We start from the raw sequence: 19,574 nt of genomic DNA, 5'->3' as shown, positions 1-19,574 counted from the left end.
CTTCCCCTTAGCCATGTCCATGAGCCCTATCCGTAACAATGTTCCGGAGTCTTTCCATGGAAAACAAGGAACGTTTGCAAGGAATCTCGCGTGCCTTACGCAACTCTGTGTGGTTATAAGTCTTGTGACTATGAGCTACTTTGGCCAGGAGCCACCCATCTCTTACTAATCACAAGCAGCATAAATCTGAGCAGCCGCCTCCATCTCCTGCTATGCTGCTCTCTCTTTTTATCCTGCATGTGACACGATGTGTGGCTCTACCAAAGGTTGAGCAATGGAGGAGGCTTGATTAATTGTGAGAGGAGAGGCAGTAAATTGATTTGACATCATTCTGTATTGGAAGGGTGTGGAAGTAGATAAAGGATTTTGTTTTTCTCCTCTGAGCAGCAACACTGAGCCTTTCAGGTTTCCAGCTGAGTATTATGCTTCTGTGGACTATATATTCTCCCTGGGTTTTTGATTTTTTTCATTCCCTCTCTTAATTCCCCCTTCCCCCCGTTCCTGCTTTCCTCCTTTGGCTCCTGTCTCTATTTGCTTGGCCTGTCATCATTCCTCCTGCAGCTCACGGTCACTTGATGAGATTGGTCTGAGGGCCCCAAAGCCCATTAACTAATTGCTGGCTGTCGGCTGGTGCTCTCATCCGTCCTGCCCAGCTATTGCTCACCACTTAACCTGCCACCCCGGCTGCCATCCCTCAGCGAAGGCGGCACCTCAGGGACAAGCAAGAGACACAAGGAAAAGATGAGCTTGCAAGGACATTGGGTGGGGGTTTATCGCAGGGGTTAACAGCCCCCGGGGCTGTTTTGGGATGTGGGGGGCTTCCTGTGCATGAGTCTTGGCGCCCTGCATGAGAGGGTGGTGAGCTGCGTTGCAAAGGGAGTCGCTTATTGAATCCACCCGTAGCTGAGGCACCGTCACACGTGGTGGATTGAAGGGCGGCTTCAGTCTTGCACCCAGTTTCTTCACCTTTATTTTGTCTTGTAGACTGAGCCAGAAATCAGGCGGGGTGGGGGCTATGGCCAGAACAAGGAGCACATTCAGATGTGGAGACCTTTGGGTGCTGAGCAGCTCCCGGGTGCAAAATTGCACTCACTGCAAAATTGCCATGTGTTTGTGAGTGTTTGGCCATTGCAGTGCTGGATGGGCAAGCGGGTGATGCACCACTGAATCCAGCAGTGGTTCGTGCTCCGTCCCGCTGCCTGCTCCTCTCCGGGGAGGAGAGGTGAGCTTGCAGCACGCAGGAGGACTTAGCGGATGACTCTTGTCCATTTGCCTCCAGCAGCGAAATGCTACAGCATCTCAAGGACGTCTCTGTTCTGTTTCCTATCCCAGCCTGAATGCCAGAGGGGTATTTATTAGCTGCAATTCAAAATGCTAATTAATAAAAGTCCTTGACTCTCTCCTCTGGAGAGATTGGTGGGAGCCCTTTCCCGAGCCCCGAGTTCTGGCAGGCCGCCAGCTTACCAATAACGAGATGAGAGCTGTGATAGACGGCTGGGCTGGATCAGACGTGATGGCGTGTCTGGGGTTTGGCCGGATGTCATCATTCATCCTGCAGATAAATACTTTTCCCCGGGAATTTGAAAGGGAGCCAGGCCATGAACGGAGTGAAAAAAAAAAGAGGCAGCTTTTTATGCTGGGTGGCTGAAAGGCGGGAATGAGGGAGGGAAAAGGGACTGGTCAGTGTGCTCGGTGCCAAGCCAAGCAGCCGCTCTCCTGGCACCGTGGCCGGGACCCTTCCTGCTCCCTGTCCCTCACCTCGGCTTCCCCAGCTGACACCTCGGGTCGCAGCACGCCCACAGGAGCGGCAGCTGGTGGCAGTGAAGGGGACGTGTCTTTGGGTGCTGTTGGATGCACCCTCTGCTTGTTTTTTTTCTGGGGCACGGGTAGAGGATCCACCTAACTCACATCACCCCAAAATGTGAAACTGCTTTCAGGGGCCATAGCTGACTGCAGCCTGAGGAGCTCTGAGTTTAACTACAAAGGATGAATTTAGTCCTTGGATCTGGCAGTGTTTGGGAATGGAAAGAGGAGGTTAGACAGCCCATGCATCTAACTCCAGGCCCCTGTGGTGTCTGCTTTCCCCAGCGCTGGAGCTCTTCCTGGGCTGAGCCAGGGCTTTCCTTCTGCTTTCCCGCAGCGCAGCTCCCTTTGGTGCCCCTTTGCCAGTGTTGGGAGCACCAACAAAACCAGGTTGCTGGTAGCTACCAGGCCTGCAACCTGGGTTCCTCAGCCCTTCTCCATTTCTCGCCTGCTCTACAAGCCCCAGCCCTGCCGCTGGCATGCGCAAAGGGAGATCAAACGGACGAGGACTGAGCGGAGAGTGAAAGAGTCAAATGCTGACTTTGTGCGTCCTTTTTCCCCCATCGTTTCCAGTTGGGCGGTAGATCACAGCTGAAAGCGGAGCTGAGACACGAGTCTCCAGCAGTTGGGGGGTGGAAGAGGGAGGTGAAGCCCTTCCTCCATCCCCTCCACACACGCCTGCCAACTTTCCAGTGTCCTCCTGCCCGGAGGGACCACTTCAAACAGGAGAGCGGTTTGAGGTTGTGGTGTTTCCACTGGCAGGGATGATCGGTGGCTTTCGTGATGTGGATCCCTGTCCAGCAAGCTCTGGGCTGGGATAACTCAACTGCTTCCACCTCGGAGGGCTGCCTGGTGGTGGGTCGGAGTGTGGCTGTAATCCGGAGGTTTGGTTACATTTGGGAAGAGGTGACTCTACAGAGCAGTGGTGGGAGGGCAGAGCGAGAAGAGAAATGGGAAGAGAAATCCTCCGGAAAGTTAGCAATCTGTGGGGATGTGGGATTTTTCTCCCTGGTGTTGGATGGAAGCCCTATGAAAACTATAATTTCAAAGGAGAGAAATCATCAAATTCCGGCTCCCCACATATCTCAGCAGGTCTGACCAGCAGCAGGATGCTCGACTGCTGAGGTGGGAAGTTGCTGTATGCACCCCCCTTACGTCCCATCCACCCTTTTTCAATTTAAAGCCGTTTTTAGCCACAGCAGAGAGTTTCTGGAATAAGGCTGGGGAAGTCTGAACAGCTGGGCACAAAGCCACTGCTGAGTCAAGGCATTCAGCTGCTAACTCTCCTCGCCAGCTGAATTTCGGCTCTGCGACATGCGGGAGCCCAGGTTAACTCCGTAGTGAAGCGAGATCCTAAGTGGTTATTTAATAATTGCCCACAGTGTACAAGTGGGGTGTGCTGGGGAAGGGGCCGTCATCGTGCTGCTTCCTAGGGGCTGCGGAGCTGCTGTCCTCTGCACGGGAGGTACCCCTGCCCGTGAGAAGCTTCTTCCATTAAAAGCATCTTTCATTGTTTTCTTTTTGGTAGCTAAGCATCCCATCATATGTAAGACACTTAAAGTTGTTTTTTTGAACCTTTTAGCTTATGAACCCGATTTTTTTTTTTTTTCCCCACTGGGGGCACAGGCACCTGTAGAGCAAATTTACTATCTCTTAACATGCTTAAAAGATCTCCTCGAGCACCCCTCCTTGCTCCCTCTGGGGGCTGTGGATTCACAGTTTGAAAGCTACTGGCTTCAGGAGGTCCTGATGTCTTTAAAGGCATAAATTCCTCTTCTCTAAAGTATCTTCATCCTTATGTGCTGGGTCTGTCAGGCAAGCAAAAGGTGGGCAGGGCCGAAAGGCTGGCGTGGGCTCCCTGGCTGCCCGGACAGCACGTGGAGGCTTAGCGCAGGATTGGGGTGGGCAGCAGTCCTGGCACCAGGACTCTCTGAAGGCTTGTGTCCTGGTTTGGGCTGGGATAGAGTTAATTTTCTTTCTAGTAGCTGGTGTGGTGCTCTGTTTTGGGTTTGGTATGAGAGGAATGTTGATGGCACATTGATGCTTTAATGGTTGCTAAATAGTGCTTATATGGTCAAGGACTTTTCGGCTTCCCATGCTCTGCCGGGTGCACGAGAAGCTGGGAGGGAACATAGCCAGGACAGCTAACCCAGCTGGCCGATGGGGTATTCCATACCATATGACGTCATGCTCAGTATATAAACTAGGAGGCGTGGTCCGGGAAGGGGGATTTGTGGCTCCCGGGCCGGGCGGGGGGGGGGCGCGCGGCACGATGGCAGTTGCATTGTGCATCGCCTGCTTTGTATATTCTATTATTGTTGTTGTTATTATTACTACTGATCTGCTTTGTTTTATTTCAACCCACGAGTTTTCTCACTTTTACCCTCCCGATCCTCTCCCCCATCCGACCGGAAGCGGGGAAGTGAGCGAGCGGCTGCGTGGTGTTTAGTTGCTGGCTGGGGTTAAACCACGACAGGGTTTAAGGGCTCATGACCTCTACAAGAGCAGATGATAGAGGTGGAGCCCGTGTCTCAGCGGAGGCTGCGGCACCTGGGATTACATCTGTGCCCGTCCTGTCTTTGGACACCCCAGCTGAGGCTTTGGCTGGTGAACTTCAGCTGCTGTTCCTCCCTGCTCGCTGAGGTTGCTTGGCTTTCCCAGCTGCTACCACCCAAATAGGTGTACTGGGAGCAGTGCTTTCCGCCTGCTGGGTGGGCCGTGGGGTAGTGGGAACTAGAAAAACCCTGTGTCTGACTTGCCTAGTCTGCAGATGGATGAGAAACCTCCTGCCGCCGCTAAGCAAACATCCTCCAGGAAAGGCATTGCGCACATCGCTTGGGCTGCTGCTTTCCAGTTGAGCTGATCTTCAAAGCGGTTGGCGTGAAGTGAGAGTGGGTGGCATTCCCTGCCGCCGTCTCAGTCAGTGGCGTTGCTGCGGGGCTGTGCTCTGCTTTAGAAGGTGGCCTCTGGGGCTTGGTCCTCTCCTGGCAGGAAGGCAGCCCAGGCAGGCGGGGAGGTGTCCCTCTGGCCTTGATCTGCGAACACAGGTCCCCCTCACAGCAGTGGATCCCTGCCCCAGCTTCCCTGCACTCCTGGGTCGTGGTGGCCGCAGGTTCTGCTGCCACAGTTTATGGTTATACATCTCAAAGATGTTGAAAGTGGAGAGAGGAAGCACTGAGGAACTACATTTTCATTCCAGTGATGTCTTCCAGCTCTGGCACTGAGCTGTAGGCAGGCACGAAGCCTCCCTGAGGATTTTGATCCAAGGTACTGGTCTGTGCTTTGCTCCTGCCTGCCGGGAAGCGTGAGCAGTGCTCAGGGCCAGGGTCCCTCCGCAGTGGCCTGGAGCCCACCTGGCATGTGCCACCACACGGCAGGAGCAAAAGTGTCACTGCAGTTTCCATACCCCTGGCAACGGGGCTGCCTCTCTTCCCCTCCTTCTCCCAGCTTACTGGAGAATGGCTCCTTTTCTCCTTCCTCCCAGAAGCCTGGCATGCCGGAGCTCTTTGTTCCCCCAGGGCACCAGCAAAATGTCGCTGTTACTTTGGCTGCCGCGTGCGGCTGCAGCATTGCAGCTCCTCTGGGCAAACACACCCTGGGCAAACTCCACTTGCAGCAGGGCCGCTGATGGCAGCCAAAGCCTGGGACAGCTTTTAAAAATGATTTTCTTCCTTCCTTTATGTACGTGTGGGTATCCTCTGTTTCCTGCAATTTCTCCCAAACAGCCCTTGGCCAAAGGGAGATGATTTTGGAGTGTTTCAAGGGCAGTTCAGCTCTGCTGCTGTGGATGTTTTCCTTGCTGGGGTGGAGGACCAAGTGCAGAGGGAGTAACCCTGCTCTTCCCTGCCGCGCGCCAGGGCAAGCATCATCGGTGGGAGAAGGCGGACAGGCAGGACCCAGGTCCTGTGTGGGGGCTGAATCCCAGCTCTGCTGAATCAGCAAAGGGCTGTGATGGCTGGGGGCTGCCTGTGCTCTCTGGGCTGGAAGGTGCATGATAATGAGCTGGGACCTGACCAGATGAGGAAGCGTATGCTGCTAACGAGGTTATGCCTGCAGCAACTTCAGCAGTGTATCATTTTTCTATTTATACCGAAGCCCTGGTGATGTGCGGTTAGGTGGGGGTGGCACTGGCAGTTGCAGTAATGGATTGCTTCCCGCACACAGACTGACAGAGACTCCAGGCAGGCACCAGCCCCAATAAATCAGAGAAGGGAGAACTGGGCTAAAACGAGAATCAGCCCTGATGTGATCTGACTGTGCCAGCTTGTCTCCCATATGGGCTAATTGAAAGGTCCTGCTTAAGGCCACGGTGCTGGCAGCCATCGGTGGGTAAAAGATTTCTGTTTGGTCCAAAGCGCCAGAAGCAGACGCTGGGCAGAAACGTGTTTCCATCATTGCAGCAGGGACCAAATGTGTTCCTTTCCCTTTTTTCCCTGTTCCTTTCCTTGTTTTGGAAGTGCAAACTCGTAGCCAGTGTTTTCCAGAAGCAAGTCTCTTCTCTTCCTGCTTCCCTGTAGCTTTCCGTGTGCTTACCTTTCCTCGTAGTTGAGCTGTGCCAGGAGCAAACGTTTTCCTTGTCACCCTTGTGTGGTGTTTGGGGGGTAACAGGGGCATGAACTCCTGGGCCAGGTGAGAGGGGATTTAATAGAAAAAGGGGAGGCTCAGGTCCCTGCTCCAAGATGGAGTGGCTGCCCCATCTAGGAAACCATTCCAGGAACTTTTGCTGGTAAACTAGAGATCCCTGAGTTGATGGATGTTGGTTTGGATAAGGGTGCTTGCTGGCTTGTGGCTTTTGAGCTGTGTCCCGCTATCCAGACAAATAACACCTTGTATAATGAATCATTTGTTTTGCAGTTCTGCTGGTGCCTACGTGCAGATTCACCAGGAGCTCGGGCTGGATCTCAGCTCCAAAATAGTCATCTCCTTTACTCTGCTGAGAACTGTCTTTCCTAGATGACAGCAGACAGAAATATCAGAGGGGTTGAATCCACTTTGCAAAAATATGCTTTGTGCTAGTGCAAGCCCCTTGCATGGACTTGATTTTCTGTGCTAACAGGGCAGCTTTCTGAGCCCGAAGGTTCAGCTTGGCCAACTCTCCAGTGGTTAAACACAGGGATGGCACGGGCACTGCAGCACAGGGGACAGGGGCTCCATTCAGTGCTCGGTGGAGCATTTGCTAAACATCAGTTCTCCCAAACAAGAGCTCTGTTGTACCCCTGTTCTCAGTCTCTCTTGCCTGCATAAACTTTGCTAACATCCCCAACCTTGCTGAATACTTACAAGATTAACTACCTCCTGACAGCTGTTTTGATGGCATTACTGTATTACGGAAGGATTTTTTTTACAAGAGCTAGATTTTTTCTGCGGGAGATGTTTTCTTGGAATGGTGACCTCAGATCCATCTCATCTTGTGTGGTTGGCTTTGCAGCGGCTGGAGTTGTCTTCCTTGCATTGGTGTTGCACTGTCCCTCTCCAGCTCCGTGAGCTGGCTGTGGTCAGGGCTGTGGTCAGGGCAGGGGTGGCGCTGAGGTCCCCGAGCTGCGTGTCGGGACACCTTCCTCCTGCGAGTCCCACTGCAAGGTGGGTTCTTCTGCGTGGCAACCTCAGAGCCACCTCCCTGCAGCACATCACGGTCTGCCTAGCTTAGCAGCCACCAAGTGTGAGTGCCTTAGGAAAGAGTTTAAAGTCAAGCAAGTGTGTAACAGTTCTTCTGTAGACACTGTCCCAGCCTTTAGGGTTTTCCTGGTTTTATAATTAATGGTTTTTAATTAACATTTCTTTCCTGAGTTTGACCCCATAAGCCCATGAAGACTTTCAGTGTCCGAAATATCCTGCAGTAAGGAGTTCAACAGCTCACCTACATATTGCTGAAGAACAGCCAGCTTCTGTTTGTTCTGAACCTACCTCCCAAGCTGTTAGCTTTGCCTCATGCCCTCGCCAGAGCCTTGCGCTCCCCATCTCACTCCCTCCCATCGCTGGATCCAGAGGGATGCCGTCTGATACACTAGAGAAGATGCTTGAGAAACCCGACTCGCTTTTCCTAAAAAAAAGTGGCATGGGGATTATTAATTGGTGCTAAGAGTTCTCCATGTGTAAAAGTTTCCTTTCAGGTTTGCACTGGGGGATTATTAGGTTCTTGAAGGACACTGAACTGAGGCCACTGCACCCTGAGACTGTCTTGTTGGCTCAGTGCTTTAAGTGAGACTCTGGTCACACAGGAACCCTTACCTTCAGTGTCCCTGACAAGGAGCTGGGAAAGTCCTGGGAAGCAGCTGGAGAACCGGTCCTGGGTTCTACCACCTGGGCAGCTTTGTAGGGCTGATTGATGGCACACAGTTACAGTTGTGTATCGGTGTAATTGTGCTGTGACTGGTCTGTGAAGGGTCTGGAGAACAAGTCTTATGAGGAGTGGCTGAGGGAACTGGGACTGTTTAGTCTGGAGAAGAGGAGGCTGAGGGGAGACCTCATCGCGCTCTACAACTACCTGAAAGGAGGTTGTAGTGAGGTGGGTGTTGGTCTCTTCTCCCAAGTAACCAGCGACAGGACAAGAGGAAATGGCCTCAAGTTGCGCCAGGGGAGGTTTAGACTGGACATTAGGAAAAACTTCTTTACTGAAAGAGTGGTCAGGCCTTGGAACAGGCTGCCCAGGGAAGTGGTGGAGTCACCATCCCTGGAAGTATTTAAAAGATGTGTCGATGTGGCGCTTAGGGACATGGTTTAGTGGGCATGGTGGTGTTGGGTTGACGGTTGGACTTGATGATCTTAGAGGTCTTTTCCAACCTTAATAATTCTATGATTCTATGATTCTATGACTGCCTGGTTCATCTGCATAGCCTGGCTGTTGTGGGGGTGAGAGCTAAATGAGTTTCACAGTGGAAGGCAGAGTGGCCTTTCCTTCTCTTCTTCTGGAGCCACTGGTTTCCAGGAAGCCGTGCATGCAAGCTCTGCTGCGTGCCTTTCTCTGGCCCACCGGGAATGGAGGAGGAGGAGATGCTGCCGGGAGTTTATTGCTGTTTCCTGTCTTGTCTGAGCTCTTGTCCCCTCTGAGGTGGTGGGCTGGGGCTGCTGGTCTTCAGACCTGCAGCTCTTTGTATCTGTGCCAGGAACAACCCAGCAACAAAGTGAAATTGCAGCTCCTTCCTTGCCCCCTCACTCAGACAGAGCAGCCGGTGAAAGGAAGCAGGGGGATGAGTTACAGTAATAGGTTTAGCAGATGGTAGGGGAAAAACAACAGTTATTTCCATCAGCGCCCTTCTGTCAGCACAAGGGTGCCGTGCCCACCTGCTGGTCTCCAACGTGCTCATCTGGCCTTGCTTCACCTCTCTTCCCTGCCATACCACTGAGCTGGGGTAAATTTAATGGGGCTTATTGATAAACTCTGATTTAGCTCTACAATGTGTCTCTGTTTAGAAATGTCTTTGGGATGCTCTGTCCAGTAGATTCCTCCATTGGTCTCTACACCTGGGACATGGTATTCAGGTCTTTGCACAGTTCTGTGGTCTCTGAACTTAACAGATAGTCTCCAGTTTCTAGATAATAATGTTCCATTTGTTTCTAGTCCATCTTTGTTGCATTTCATTTATTTTTATTGATAGCTCCATGGATGAGCATCAGAGGTTTAAGGTGCAAAGGCAAAGGGGGAGCGGGAGGATAAGGCATTGCCAGGATGGATGGGCAGTCTTTGAAGCCAGGTGCCAGCATCACCTCATCGCTCTAGGGGAATAAAATGTCTGCAGTAATTATGGTCTGAAAATGCAGATAAGCTTGAAGGAGAACAAAGCGTAGCCCAGCTCTGGCTGGCTTTCTTGCTGAGCATGGAGGGGTTTCTCTGCTTGGCCTGAAAACAAAAGGGAGGGAGGGGAAAAGGTTGTTTTGCCAGTGGACTTGATAAGCAGATGAAGGGGCTCCTGGGGTCCATCTGGGCTGGTCCAGCCACCTTTCCAAGCAGTGGTCGGGCAGCTTGAAGCCTCAGGAGGGTCCCCTTACCATCAGGTGAATGTTTTCCTCCTTGGAAGCTCCAGTGCCTGCTCTGTGCTTGTTACTCTTCCTGGAAGTAACAGGGATCAATGCATGTCTCCTGGTACCAGAATATTTCATCTTGGCCAGATGGTCTTGATCTGTCACACGTGTGAGTTTGAGGAGTGGGGAAAGCAGTCTCCTCCATAAGTGAACAGAGAGCAGGTTACCATCGCCCCACACTACAGCAGCATTTCAAGGCCACAGCGGTGAATTATGTGAAAGTGTTGAGAGCCCTTTTGTAGCAACATGGACCGCTGTGGTTGGGCTGGGGGCAGAGCTGGTGCATTTGTTTGGGTTTCAGGCTGGTTGGGTGTCTTGGTTTGTTACCCATGATTTTTTGAGGCTTTTCTGGGCCCATATTTTCTTTGATTTGTGTTTGTTTTTTAATCATGAAATGCCCGAGATTTCATTGTGCCTGAAGAGGGTTGTGCTTGTGCCCTGGGTTTGAGGTTGTTCAGCAGCCATGTTTCTTGGCAACATTCAGATAAGAGAGGGGACCCAGGACCTGTGGTTTCTAACCCATCTCATCAGTGGTGTGGCCAGTGCTGGCTGTAGCAAGAGGACTTGGGCTGAAGCTACCTCATTGCCTCCTCATAACCACCAATAGCTCCTGCTTGCTCTGTCCTGGAGGCACTTTGTTGCCCAGCCCTGGTGTTCATCCTTTGTACAACACTTTAATGACTTGTTCTGTTTTGGGGTATAAATGTTTACCCCTTCCCCAACCACTCCCCATCCTTGTCCCTGAGAGAGGTGCAGGACGCGGAGGAACTTCAGTATTTCCCTCTTTGTCTGTCTTCAAAGTGGTGCCCACTTCTGTGGGAGCTGTGGTCTGTGCTGGGAGCAGTTCTGGGGGTTTGGGCTTCCGCAGCTCCTGACTCTGCTGCCAGATCATCCCAATCCACCCGCCTTTGCCAAGTGACATGGTGGGAGTTGTGGCTGTCACACCAATCCACTGAGGAGTCCAAGCCAAGCACCCTGGGAAAGACGAAAGCCTTAAATTACTAAATGAGGAGGGGAGAGACGGGCTGTTTGCAAGGCGGGTGATGCCCCATGTCACCCGTGGGGACATTAGTTGGTTGAGGGAGGTCAGTGGCCTCACCGGGGCCAGCACTGCTGTGCTTTCCTGCGCGGATTTGTCGTTTGGCCAACGACTAACCCAACTACCTTTTTTTTTGTCTTCCTTCTCTTTTTCAGGGAGCCCATTGGAAAGAAGAGGTCTGGTAAGGACTCCTTTCCTCTCCACCGGTTCCACCAGCTCCTCCTTTCACCCATAGCCATGGTCTCCTGGGGTGGGACAAGGGTCCAGCCCCATGGCAGGCCAACCCCTGGCTGTGCTTCCCTGTGGGATGTGGGGCTTCGTGACACGGCGTGCCCCCTCCATCCACCCAGGGTTTCACTGCAGCCTCCAAGTCGCAGTCTCATGTCCCCCTGTACCTCCCGTGGTGCTCCCAAAGGTGGGACGGATGCCCGCAGTTCTCCATGCTGTGCTGGCCTCCCTGTTCACTCGTTAATCGAGTCGTTGCCACTGTTGCTGCCATCCCCTTGTTCATTTTCCTCCCCACCTCATGCCTTGTCTCCCGTCGTTTTGTTCCTCCATCAGGGTTTATCCAGAGAACGGCCTCTTTCCTGCAGAGAGGTAGTAACAGCCGCTCGCTACCTGGCCCTTGCTCTCGCTTTGCCTTTCGCCGGGGGGACACCTGCTCGGGCTGGGTGGGCAAGCCCCTTGCAAGAAGCTGTCACGTCCCCTGTAGCTTTCTGTGGTGTCTGGTGAAGAGGAGGTACGGCGGGCTCGGGACTGGCGCTTGGCTGTCAGTACAGCTCCGCATGCAGGGGCTGTGTCATAGGTCTTGGGTGAAGGGCAGGGCTTCGTCTGAAGGAGGATGGGGAGGATGGGGATGCAAAATTTCCCAAGTCTGAAGGAGGGTCTGAACTGTGTGGTGGTCAGTGTGAGGTTGAAAGTCTCCCGATGCAGCAGTATGTTCTGCTTTGTGATTGCACCAGCTGGGACCCTTTGGGTGGATGGTTGGATCTGGGATGCTCTACCCCTGCTCCTCAAGAGAGGGGAACATCTCTGAAAGACCCCCTAGTTGGTGTGTTTTAGCAGTTATCTGAGCTTCCCAGAAAGAGGAGAAGGAGAGAGGAGGGGAAGAGTCTTCAGTCTGTGGGTTAGGGAGGGCATCTTTCAGCTACTGGAGCCACAGAAGGTATAAAAATAGCGTGAGAGTCTTTGGGAAGGAAGGTCTGAGTCTTGGCTGGATGGAGATTCTGCTGAAATAGGTTATGGAAAAGTTTTTGGCTTTTGCCATAAGCTGTGTAAGCAAATTCACTTGTAGATGAGTGGGTTCCTCTCGGAGGAGAGAGAAAAGCTACAGGAGAGACTCAGAGACTTAATTCTACTTTCTTTTCTACTGGATCTGCAGGGCATCCCTCCTTCAAGAACTGATGGTGTCCCAGTTTCTTACCGGAGACTAGTTGTAGGATGTATATGAAAAGCTCAGATATTGTCTGCTTGAACAGTGGCTCCTGGTTTTGCTGTGTTCTCATGGACGGGTCATAACTGGGTGCTCTCCTGATTGACTGGCATGGGTTTACCAGTATAGTTAAAACCTTCAGACAACATTTTCTCCTCAAACTCTGACTGCTGCAAGGTGTGTCTGTCAAAGCTGGACCTTGGGATGGTCATTTTATAGCTCTCATGAGCCATTTGCAAGCACAGACTGCAGTTGTTTTACTAGCTTTCTTGTGCTGAAGTGGTGGTCTTCAACTAGCTTTGGAGGCAGAGAGAAGTCTCTGGCTGTGGGTGGGGACAAAAACAGGCTGTGATTTTTTTCCTTCTCTCTTCTGATAAAACAGAGGTAAAATAAAGATACAATTTCCCTCGTCTTGAAAACTTCACTTGTGTGCTGTCTCAGGAGGAACATTTGGTGAATAAGGGAAAGGTGTTATGCTTCCCTGTGAGATCAGTGTGTGTTTAGATCACTTTGAACCCAGTCCACTTATGTTAGGCAAGAGAAAAGAAGACTTCTCCAGCGTTTAGGAGAAGAGGAAGAAAATTTCTGCTGCATAACTCAGTTCTTTGAGGGCAGAATTCAATTTAAGGATGCTGACTGCTAGAGAAGCAGGAGCTTTTCTCCTCTTTGTGTACACAGCTTTGTCCTGCCTTCCCACTGCAGGTTTATGGGCAGCTTCATTCTGCCGACCTGTTGGCATGGCAGGTTTATACGTGATACAGGGATGTTGCTGAGGTCAAAGAGAAAATGCTCTTTGGGATGCTGTTTGCTTAGTACCGTTGAGAGGGAGGGAACAGGGAGTTTGGGTAACATCCAAGCCAGAGCCTGCCCTGGCAGGGCAGGATGCGATGTTTTGCCCATGGCACCTGGCACATGTGCAGTAGCCATCAGGGAAAGATGTTTGCGTGCAGTAAAGTTACAAAGGGCCGATGCCTTGTGCCAGATGTGTTCAGAGACTCCTCTCACTGTCTTGCATTTGCTGGCAGCAGAAACGGTTTGGTTCTGCTTCTGTCACCCCGAATCTTCTTCTACCTTGTGGAAGTCCCTGATGGTTGACCGGTTCCTCAGGCCAGGCCTGCTTTGAGGTAGCAAATATGCAGCAAGGCACAAAAAAGACTCTTTCAATAGGCGATCTCCCTGAGGAGGGGGCAAGCAATAGCTGTTCGGAAATGAAACCAGAGAGAATTGTTTCCCAGTTGCTTATTTCTCCCACCATTGCCAGAGAGCGGGTGAGCTGCTCTTCAGCAGAGCGTTGGAAAGAGCTCCTGGCGCAGCAAACCCTGTTTTGAAATGGGATTTAGGCAAACACTGGGATGCAAAGTGGGTTAAAGTGCTGCCTGCCCTCAGCCTCCTGTGGTGACCAAGAGACTCAAGTGACATTTGCTGTTGCGAGGAGGGCCTGGTGTAAGTGAGCATTGCAAATAAAGTCTGCTTCCTCTGCTGAGTTTTTTTACCAGTATTTGTAATCCCCCGTGTCTGTGAGCTTTAGGCATGGGCCCAGGCTCCGTACAGCCTGCAGCTTGCAGGGGGGTGGATTATTCCCCAAGCTCTGAAGATTGACTTGGCCACTGATTTAGGTACGTCTAAAAGTAGTCATCATATCAGTTCCCGAGACTGTTTTGAGGGTTTCTATTCACTCCTCCTCTCGCAGTTCAACAGAAAGCACAGATGGAGAGTCATGGCTTCGTTGCAGCACTAACTTGCTGCAGGGGAACCTGAAACTGTCTCCAGAGTTTATATTTGGGTGGAGCTGCCCAAGGAGGCTGGCACAGAGCTCCAATATCCCCCTGCCAGTTTTATTTTAGATGCTTTCTTGTGTGGCCACATCCCTTTTGCTGTGCTATGTAATGTGCCTGCAATGGCGTAGAGACCCCAAACCACAGTATTCAGCCTAATGAGAGACAGTGAAAACACAGCTGTCATATCTTACAGCAGCCATAGGGGACCTTTCTAAAACTCCACTGGTGAATGGTATTTCCATGTGATTATTTTCCAGTTCTGGAAAAATCCCTGGAGAGATGAGAGGGCTTGCAAAGAGCACAGCGCAACGTCTAGTGTCCATTTCACGTGAGAGCAGGAAGAAACCCACTTTTGCAGTACTGATCTTCACAAACTCATCAGATCTGGGGGAGGAGGGGCTGTCCTGAGAGCATGGGACAGATTAGCACAGGCCAGAGGACTAGGAGGAAGAAACTTTATCCAAAGTTGGATAAAGCATAACATTTTTGGAAGGTGCATTAGGCAGGGGCTAGAGTGTACAGCAAGGGCAGGCTTCAAAAACAAATACCCGTGCCCCCTCTTTTATTACAGTCCCGAACTCTTTGTTTCCCTCTGGAGGCATCAGTGTCCAAGCCCCATAAGAAAGTCCTCACTTTTGGCACTGATACTGCAAAGCCTGAAATTGGCAAGGCTGGAAATGTTGCAAGCAACTCTGTATTTGTGAGATTTCCTACCTGCTTTTATACATCTCAGCACTTTGGGTGAATGGCCAAGTTCCTGGTCAAACAAAACCTGCAAAGATTTACGGGCTGACCCATCACTCATATGTGACGTGTCTTGAGAGCAAGGTCACTGCCCTGAGCAGTCCTTGGGTTGGTAGCTGAGATGTGCACTGCCTGGAGGCAGCTTCTGCCTGGTCCTGCCTGCAGAGCTGAGTGCATCTCCCTGGTGGCTCTCCACGGCAAGCATCAGTTCTGCAAGTCCAGTCCAAGGACCTCAGTGGTCTCTTGACTCAATGCACATCCCTTCTCTAGGCCACGTTTGTGACAGTCTCACTCACAAGTGAGGGGTGTTCAGGATACACAGTCTGTGCTCCTGCCTACGGCTGTCTGCAAAACTCACTCTTGTGGGCTCTGGACTGTACTAATGCTTCCTCCCCTCCCCACCTGCAGAGCTTTAGTACTGTCTCTCATCTTAGATGGTAAGGTTTACACCATTGCTATTTTTAAGAGACTAAGTCTGCCCATAAATAGGATGTTTTGTTGTTAACCTGAGTGTATATTTTTGTGGTTAAGGACAATTATGCCAGGTGAAGACGCTCCTGAAATTAACTCCTACTTCTTCCTCCAAGCTCAGTTTACCGCTTCTGTTGCTGGTTTAATAGGTACATTGGAGGATCCAGAATTGCCTGTTGAACCTATAAATAGCCTCAGAGCAATGGGTGTCATTATAGCAAGGGAGGCAGAAAGGAGAGTACTTCTCTCTTCCTATAGCTGTTATTCTTCTCTCAGGGGCTGGGTAGATCCTCTGATCACTTTAAGCACAAACCTTTAATTGAGCTAGTTGAACAGATAGTCCTAGCATTCACCATTCACTTTAGAGAGCTATTTTTAATTGTCTGGTGCCCCACCTCTGGGTTTTGGCATGCAGGAAGCTTTCATTAGCGGTAACAGATCCTCTGTACTTGGCCAGCTCACCTGGAGCTCTGCATAGTGCTGTTTATAGCAGAATAACATGGACAATTTGCCTCCTCTTCTTTTAAATAAGACTATCCTGAAGATACATTGTTCATTTAAATCTTTGTTGTGGTCTGTCTTTCTCAGAACCAGTTGAGAGGCTGTGGCCTTGGGCACAGGAGAACTTCTCTGTGGGGGAGCAGAGCATCCTAGGATTGCTGAAGACCTGCTAGATCTTGTCCATCTCTACTCATCTCTCTCTTGTTCCATTCATTGCAGGATTGTGCCCTGCAATAGGTTCCCCAATAGGAAAGATCTTTTGTCAGGCTGTGATGGGGGAACCGTTGCAGTGTAGGTGCGCTTCCCCATAGAAACTTCTTCTGGATACGTAGCCTGAATTTGTCTTTGCTGCATTTTGCCTTTATATCCCAAGGGACCATCACTCTGTCGTTTTTTTCTCACATCCTTTCGAGACTAGGAGGTAATTGTCCCATGTATCTGCCGTGCCATAGCAGTTAGAGGGCTGGGCCAGATGTGATTTCTGCCCCGACCCAAAACTTGAGGCTCCCTGCTCAGAGTACATGCACAGTCCCTGTAAATTTGACTTTTAACACCCATGATCAGGTGTGTGATTCTTCTGTATCACTTGTGCTATAATAATTAAGACTATCCTATTTCCAAAGCACTTGGCAAATATTAATTAATTCTTACCACACCTGGGGAGAACGGGGTAATATAATAGTGTCCTCATCTGACAGGTTGTGAAGCCGCGAGGCAAAGTGTTGGGTTGGAGGCCAGAGCCAGGGCTCAGGGTGGAGGGGAGTTGTGGGCAAGAGTTTCTGACACCTTTTTGCTTCTTGGAGGCTTTTGGAGGCAGATGGGGCAAGCGCTGCTGGTGCTCTGGGTAACCGAATGCCTTGTGGCTGGTTTAGCAGGAGGCTGAGCCCGAGCAAACGCCCTGCTCGGTGGGGCTGAATAGGCTGGACTCGGCACTGAGCACACACAGTGCCTGCTCGTGGGGACCTGCAAAGCCCTGGGTCCCTTTGTGGTCTCTCTCCACACAGCAAGCCTCTGTGCACGTATGGGAAAAGGGTGGCTTTGCTCAATGTGTAGGGACAACCTTGGGGCCATGTTTCTAAAGCAGAGAGGGATGCGAGTGGAAACCTCTGTTGCAGTGCTACCATAGCAAGCAGCGCCAAGTGAAGGGGTTGCATCTATACCCAGAGCACTCTCCTAAATGAAAACGTGCTTGGAAAATAACAAGCCAGCCTTGCCCTGCTGTGCCTCGCTGCTGGTCCCCTGGCAGAGGAGGGGCTGGCGGGGCTCCCGGGTGTCCCCTGGCCTTAGCCCGCAGTGCCACCTGCAGCCTGCCCGGGCTCTGCGCAGCCACTGTCGCAGCACCCGGCTCTCCCCGCCGCACCCGTCTCTGCTCCGGGTGTCAGGCCCCTTTCTGGCCAAAGGAAAGCTTTGCTCCTGGTGAGTCCTGCTCCTTTGCTCCTCCTTGGGGTATTTTTTTCTTTTTTCTTTTCTGACATGCAATTGGGATCTCCAGCAGCAGGAGCAGCAGCAGGAGCTGAGCAGAGTTAGTGGAGCAAATAGCAGAGAGAACAAACTGTGCTGGCGCGTTGTGAGAAGGTGACTGAAATACCTAAGGGCAATGATGACAGGGGGATGCTTCTCTGTCCTGCAAACACCCCTCCGCCTGGGTGTCCAGGCTCTTTAGGCAGGACCAGCAAAACTTGCTGCAGGTTTGGGGTTGAGTTGGGGTCTGAGCTGGTCCATGCGTTGGGGCCAGTGCACAGGAGACTGCCCTGAGCCCCCTCGGCCTCCGACAGCAGGGACCAGGCTGCTGTGCGCATCCATGGCGGTGGTGGGGTTGCTTGGACAGCTCTGTCTGTGAGCAGGAAGGTGGGTAGCAAGTGAAAGGTCTCACCTGGCTGTACCCATCTCACCTGGCTGCTGGTTTGGTCTCTCTCCTCCTCACTCTGCCCAAGTTTCTGGCTCACGTCTCTCACGCTGGGGTCCCCAGGGTGTCCTGGAGCTGCTCGCAGGCCAGCAGGTGCTCGGGAGTGGTGGCCCACGCTCTCAGGAGCTGATGCTGACCCCAGCACACGGGTCGGTTCTTGTCCTCCCTGTGCAGGAGCTGACTCTGCGTCGGTCGACCCCTTGGTGCTGGAGCAGTATGTCGTGGTGGCGGACTACCAGAAGCAGGAGAGCTCCGAGATCAGCTTGTGCGTGGGCCAGTTGGTGGATATCATTGAGAAGAACGAATCAGGTACAGAGAGTTTGGCTTGGCAGAGGGCTTCGGGTCTGCTCTGCGTCACAGAGCAAGGGCAGGAATAGCAATCCTCTATTGTCAGTGTTTTCCTAATAGGACCTTAAGCAAAACAGCCTCCAGGCACTTCACAGGGATGTCCTTGGATGGTCGGTTGAGGTGGGATGTGGAGGAAGCAGCTTCAGTCTGCAGGCTGTCTGTATGAGTGTGGACAAGACTTCGGGGCTGTCTCTAAAGGAAGGGTCTGATTGCCCGTGTGCTGAGCGCCAGGCGCCGTCCATCTTTTACAGTCTCTACTTTATGCTTCTTCATGCTGAAAAACTTGGCCAATGGGTCGTGAGGACAAAAGCCATTCCCGGAGTTGGCAGACTTGTTTTATTGACAGCGGGGGACACACTCATGGTGCCCATGAAAGCCCCATTGTGCAGTCGCAATTCCTGCCTCCGAACACAATGAAGCACCCGGCCGTGGAGCGGGGCAGGCAGCCGAGCTATTCACTTGCTTCAAAACTTAAACTTGCTCTTAACCTCTGCAAAGGGATCGAGTCATATCGTGGCCCCAACTTCTGGAGTTTGTTGAAAAGGGGAATTTATTCCCTGAATTTAACAGAAGTTGCTTAGTAGGGATTTAACGATAAGTCGTGAAAATAGATTTTAAAATTCTGGAAAGCCGGTCCCCAGAGGATTAGTTGCACCAGCAGCTATGTTTGAGAATGAGGAAAATAAAAGCAACCCTGAAGCAAGTGAAACCTATTAGCACAACCAATTCAAAAGCTATGGCAAATAATTTATTTATCAAATGTCAGCCCTGATTTTCCTTTCCATGCAGGTGGTTGCTGATTCCCTCCCCGACAATCTAGTTGTCTTTCTAAATGACTCACTACTTCTGAGGATAACACTTGGTCTTTATTTTTTTCCCCCTAAAGACACAAATAGCTTGTGCTTTTAATAACTGAGGAGCACACGTTATTTTGATTGGACACCCAGGGTGGCCCAGAATTGCTTGTGGCCGCTATGGAGCTGGCTAGGTTTCTGCTGGGAGAGCTCATGTTTTAATCCTGCATTTGCTCTTAGCCTTTAAAATTTGCTGTTTCCACAAATGTAAAGAAGGCGAGAGCGCAGCAGGAGTCAGCTATCGACTTGCAGACAGTGTATTCATCTCTGCTAATTAGCCTGGGCTTGCTGACCCAGACTGAGGGAAAATGAACCATGCAAGGAAAAAAAAAAAAAAGGAAAGCAAACACGGTGGCCGGAGCCATTCAGTTCTCAGAGCCTCTCCCATTTTTCGTGGGGAGGGAACCAAAAAGGAAAGCAAACGCGGTGGCCGGAGCCATTCAGTTCTCAGAGCCTCTCCCATTTTTCATGGGGAGGGAACCGTACGTTCAGATATCATTCAGCTGCGATTCTCACGTGCTGCTGTCTGTGCTCCCTTTCGGATAGCGCTTGGCTCTGTTGCTTTGGGGGTCACCCCAGCTTCCCGTGTAGGCAGCAAGGAGGAGGCAAAGCCCACCAGGCTCGTGGTTTGGAGGAAGGTTTTGGCTTGTGGGAGCCCTTGGCTGAGCCGCCTGCTGTG

The 19,574-nt window shown here is 51.6% G+C and overlaps 1 protein-coding gene across 1 annotated transcript in view; it reads left to right on the top strand.

Moving 5' to 3' along the window:
- Positions 1 to 19,574, top strand: part of SH3PXD2B (SH3 and PX domains 2B) — a gene marked incomplete at both ends in the record, with an annotated part of 66,980 nt that overhangs the window by 36,958 nt on the left and 10,448 nt on the right. Inside the window, 2 exons of the mRNA XM_009583540.1 lie at positions 11,017 to 11,042; positions 17,868 to 18,011. Of these exons, the coding sequence (XP_009581835.1) occupies positions 11,017 to 11,042; positions 17,868 to 18,011 (170 nt within the window). The remainder of the gene's footprint in view (positions 1 to 11,016; positions 11,043 to 17,867; positions 18,012 to 19,574) is intronic.

Source organism: Fulmarus glacialis, unplaced genomic scaffold (assembly GCF_000690835.1).
Source record: "Fulmarus glacialis isolate BGI_N327 unplaced genomic scaffold, ASM69083v1 scaffold14260, whole genome shotgun sequence".
Classification (NCBI taxonomy): Eukaryota; Metazoa; Chordata; class Aves; order Procellariiformes; family Procellariidae; genus Fulmarus; species Fulmarus glacialis.
This window is presented reverse-complemented; position numbering and strand designations above follow the sequence as displayed.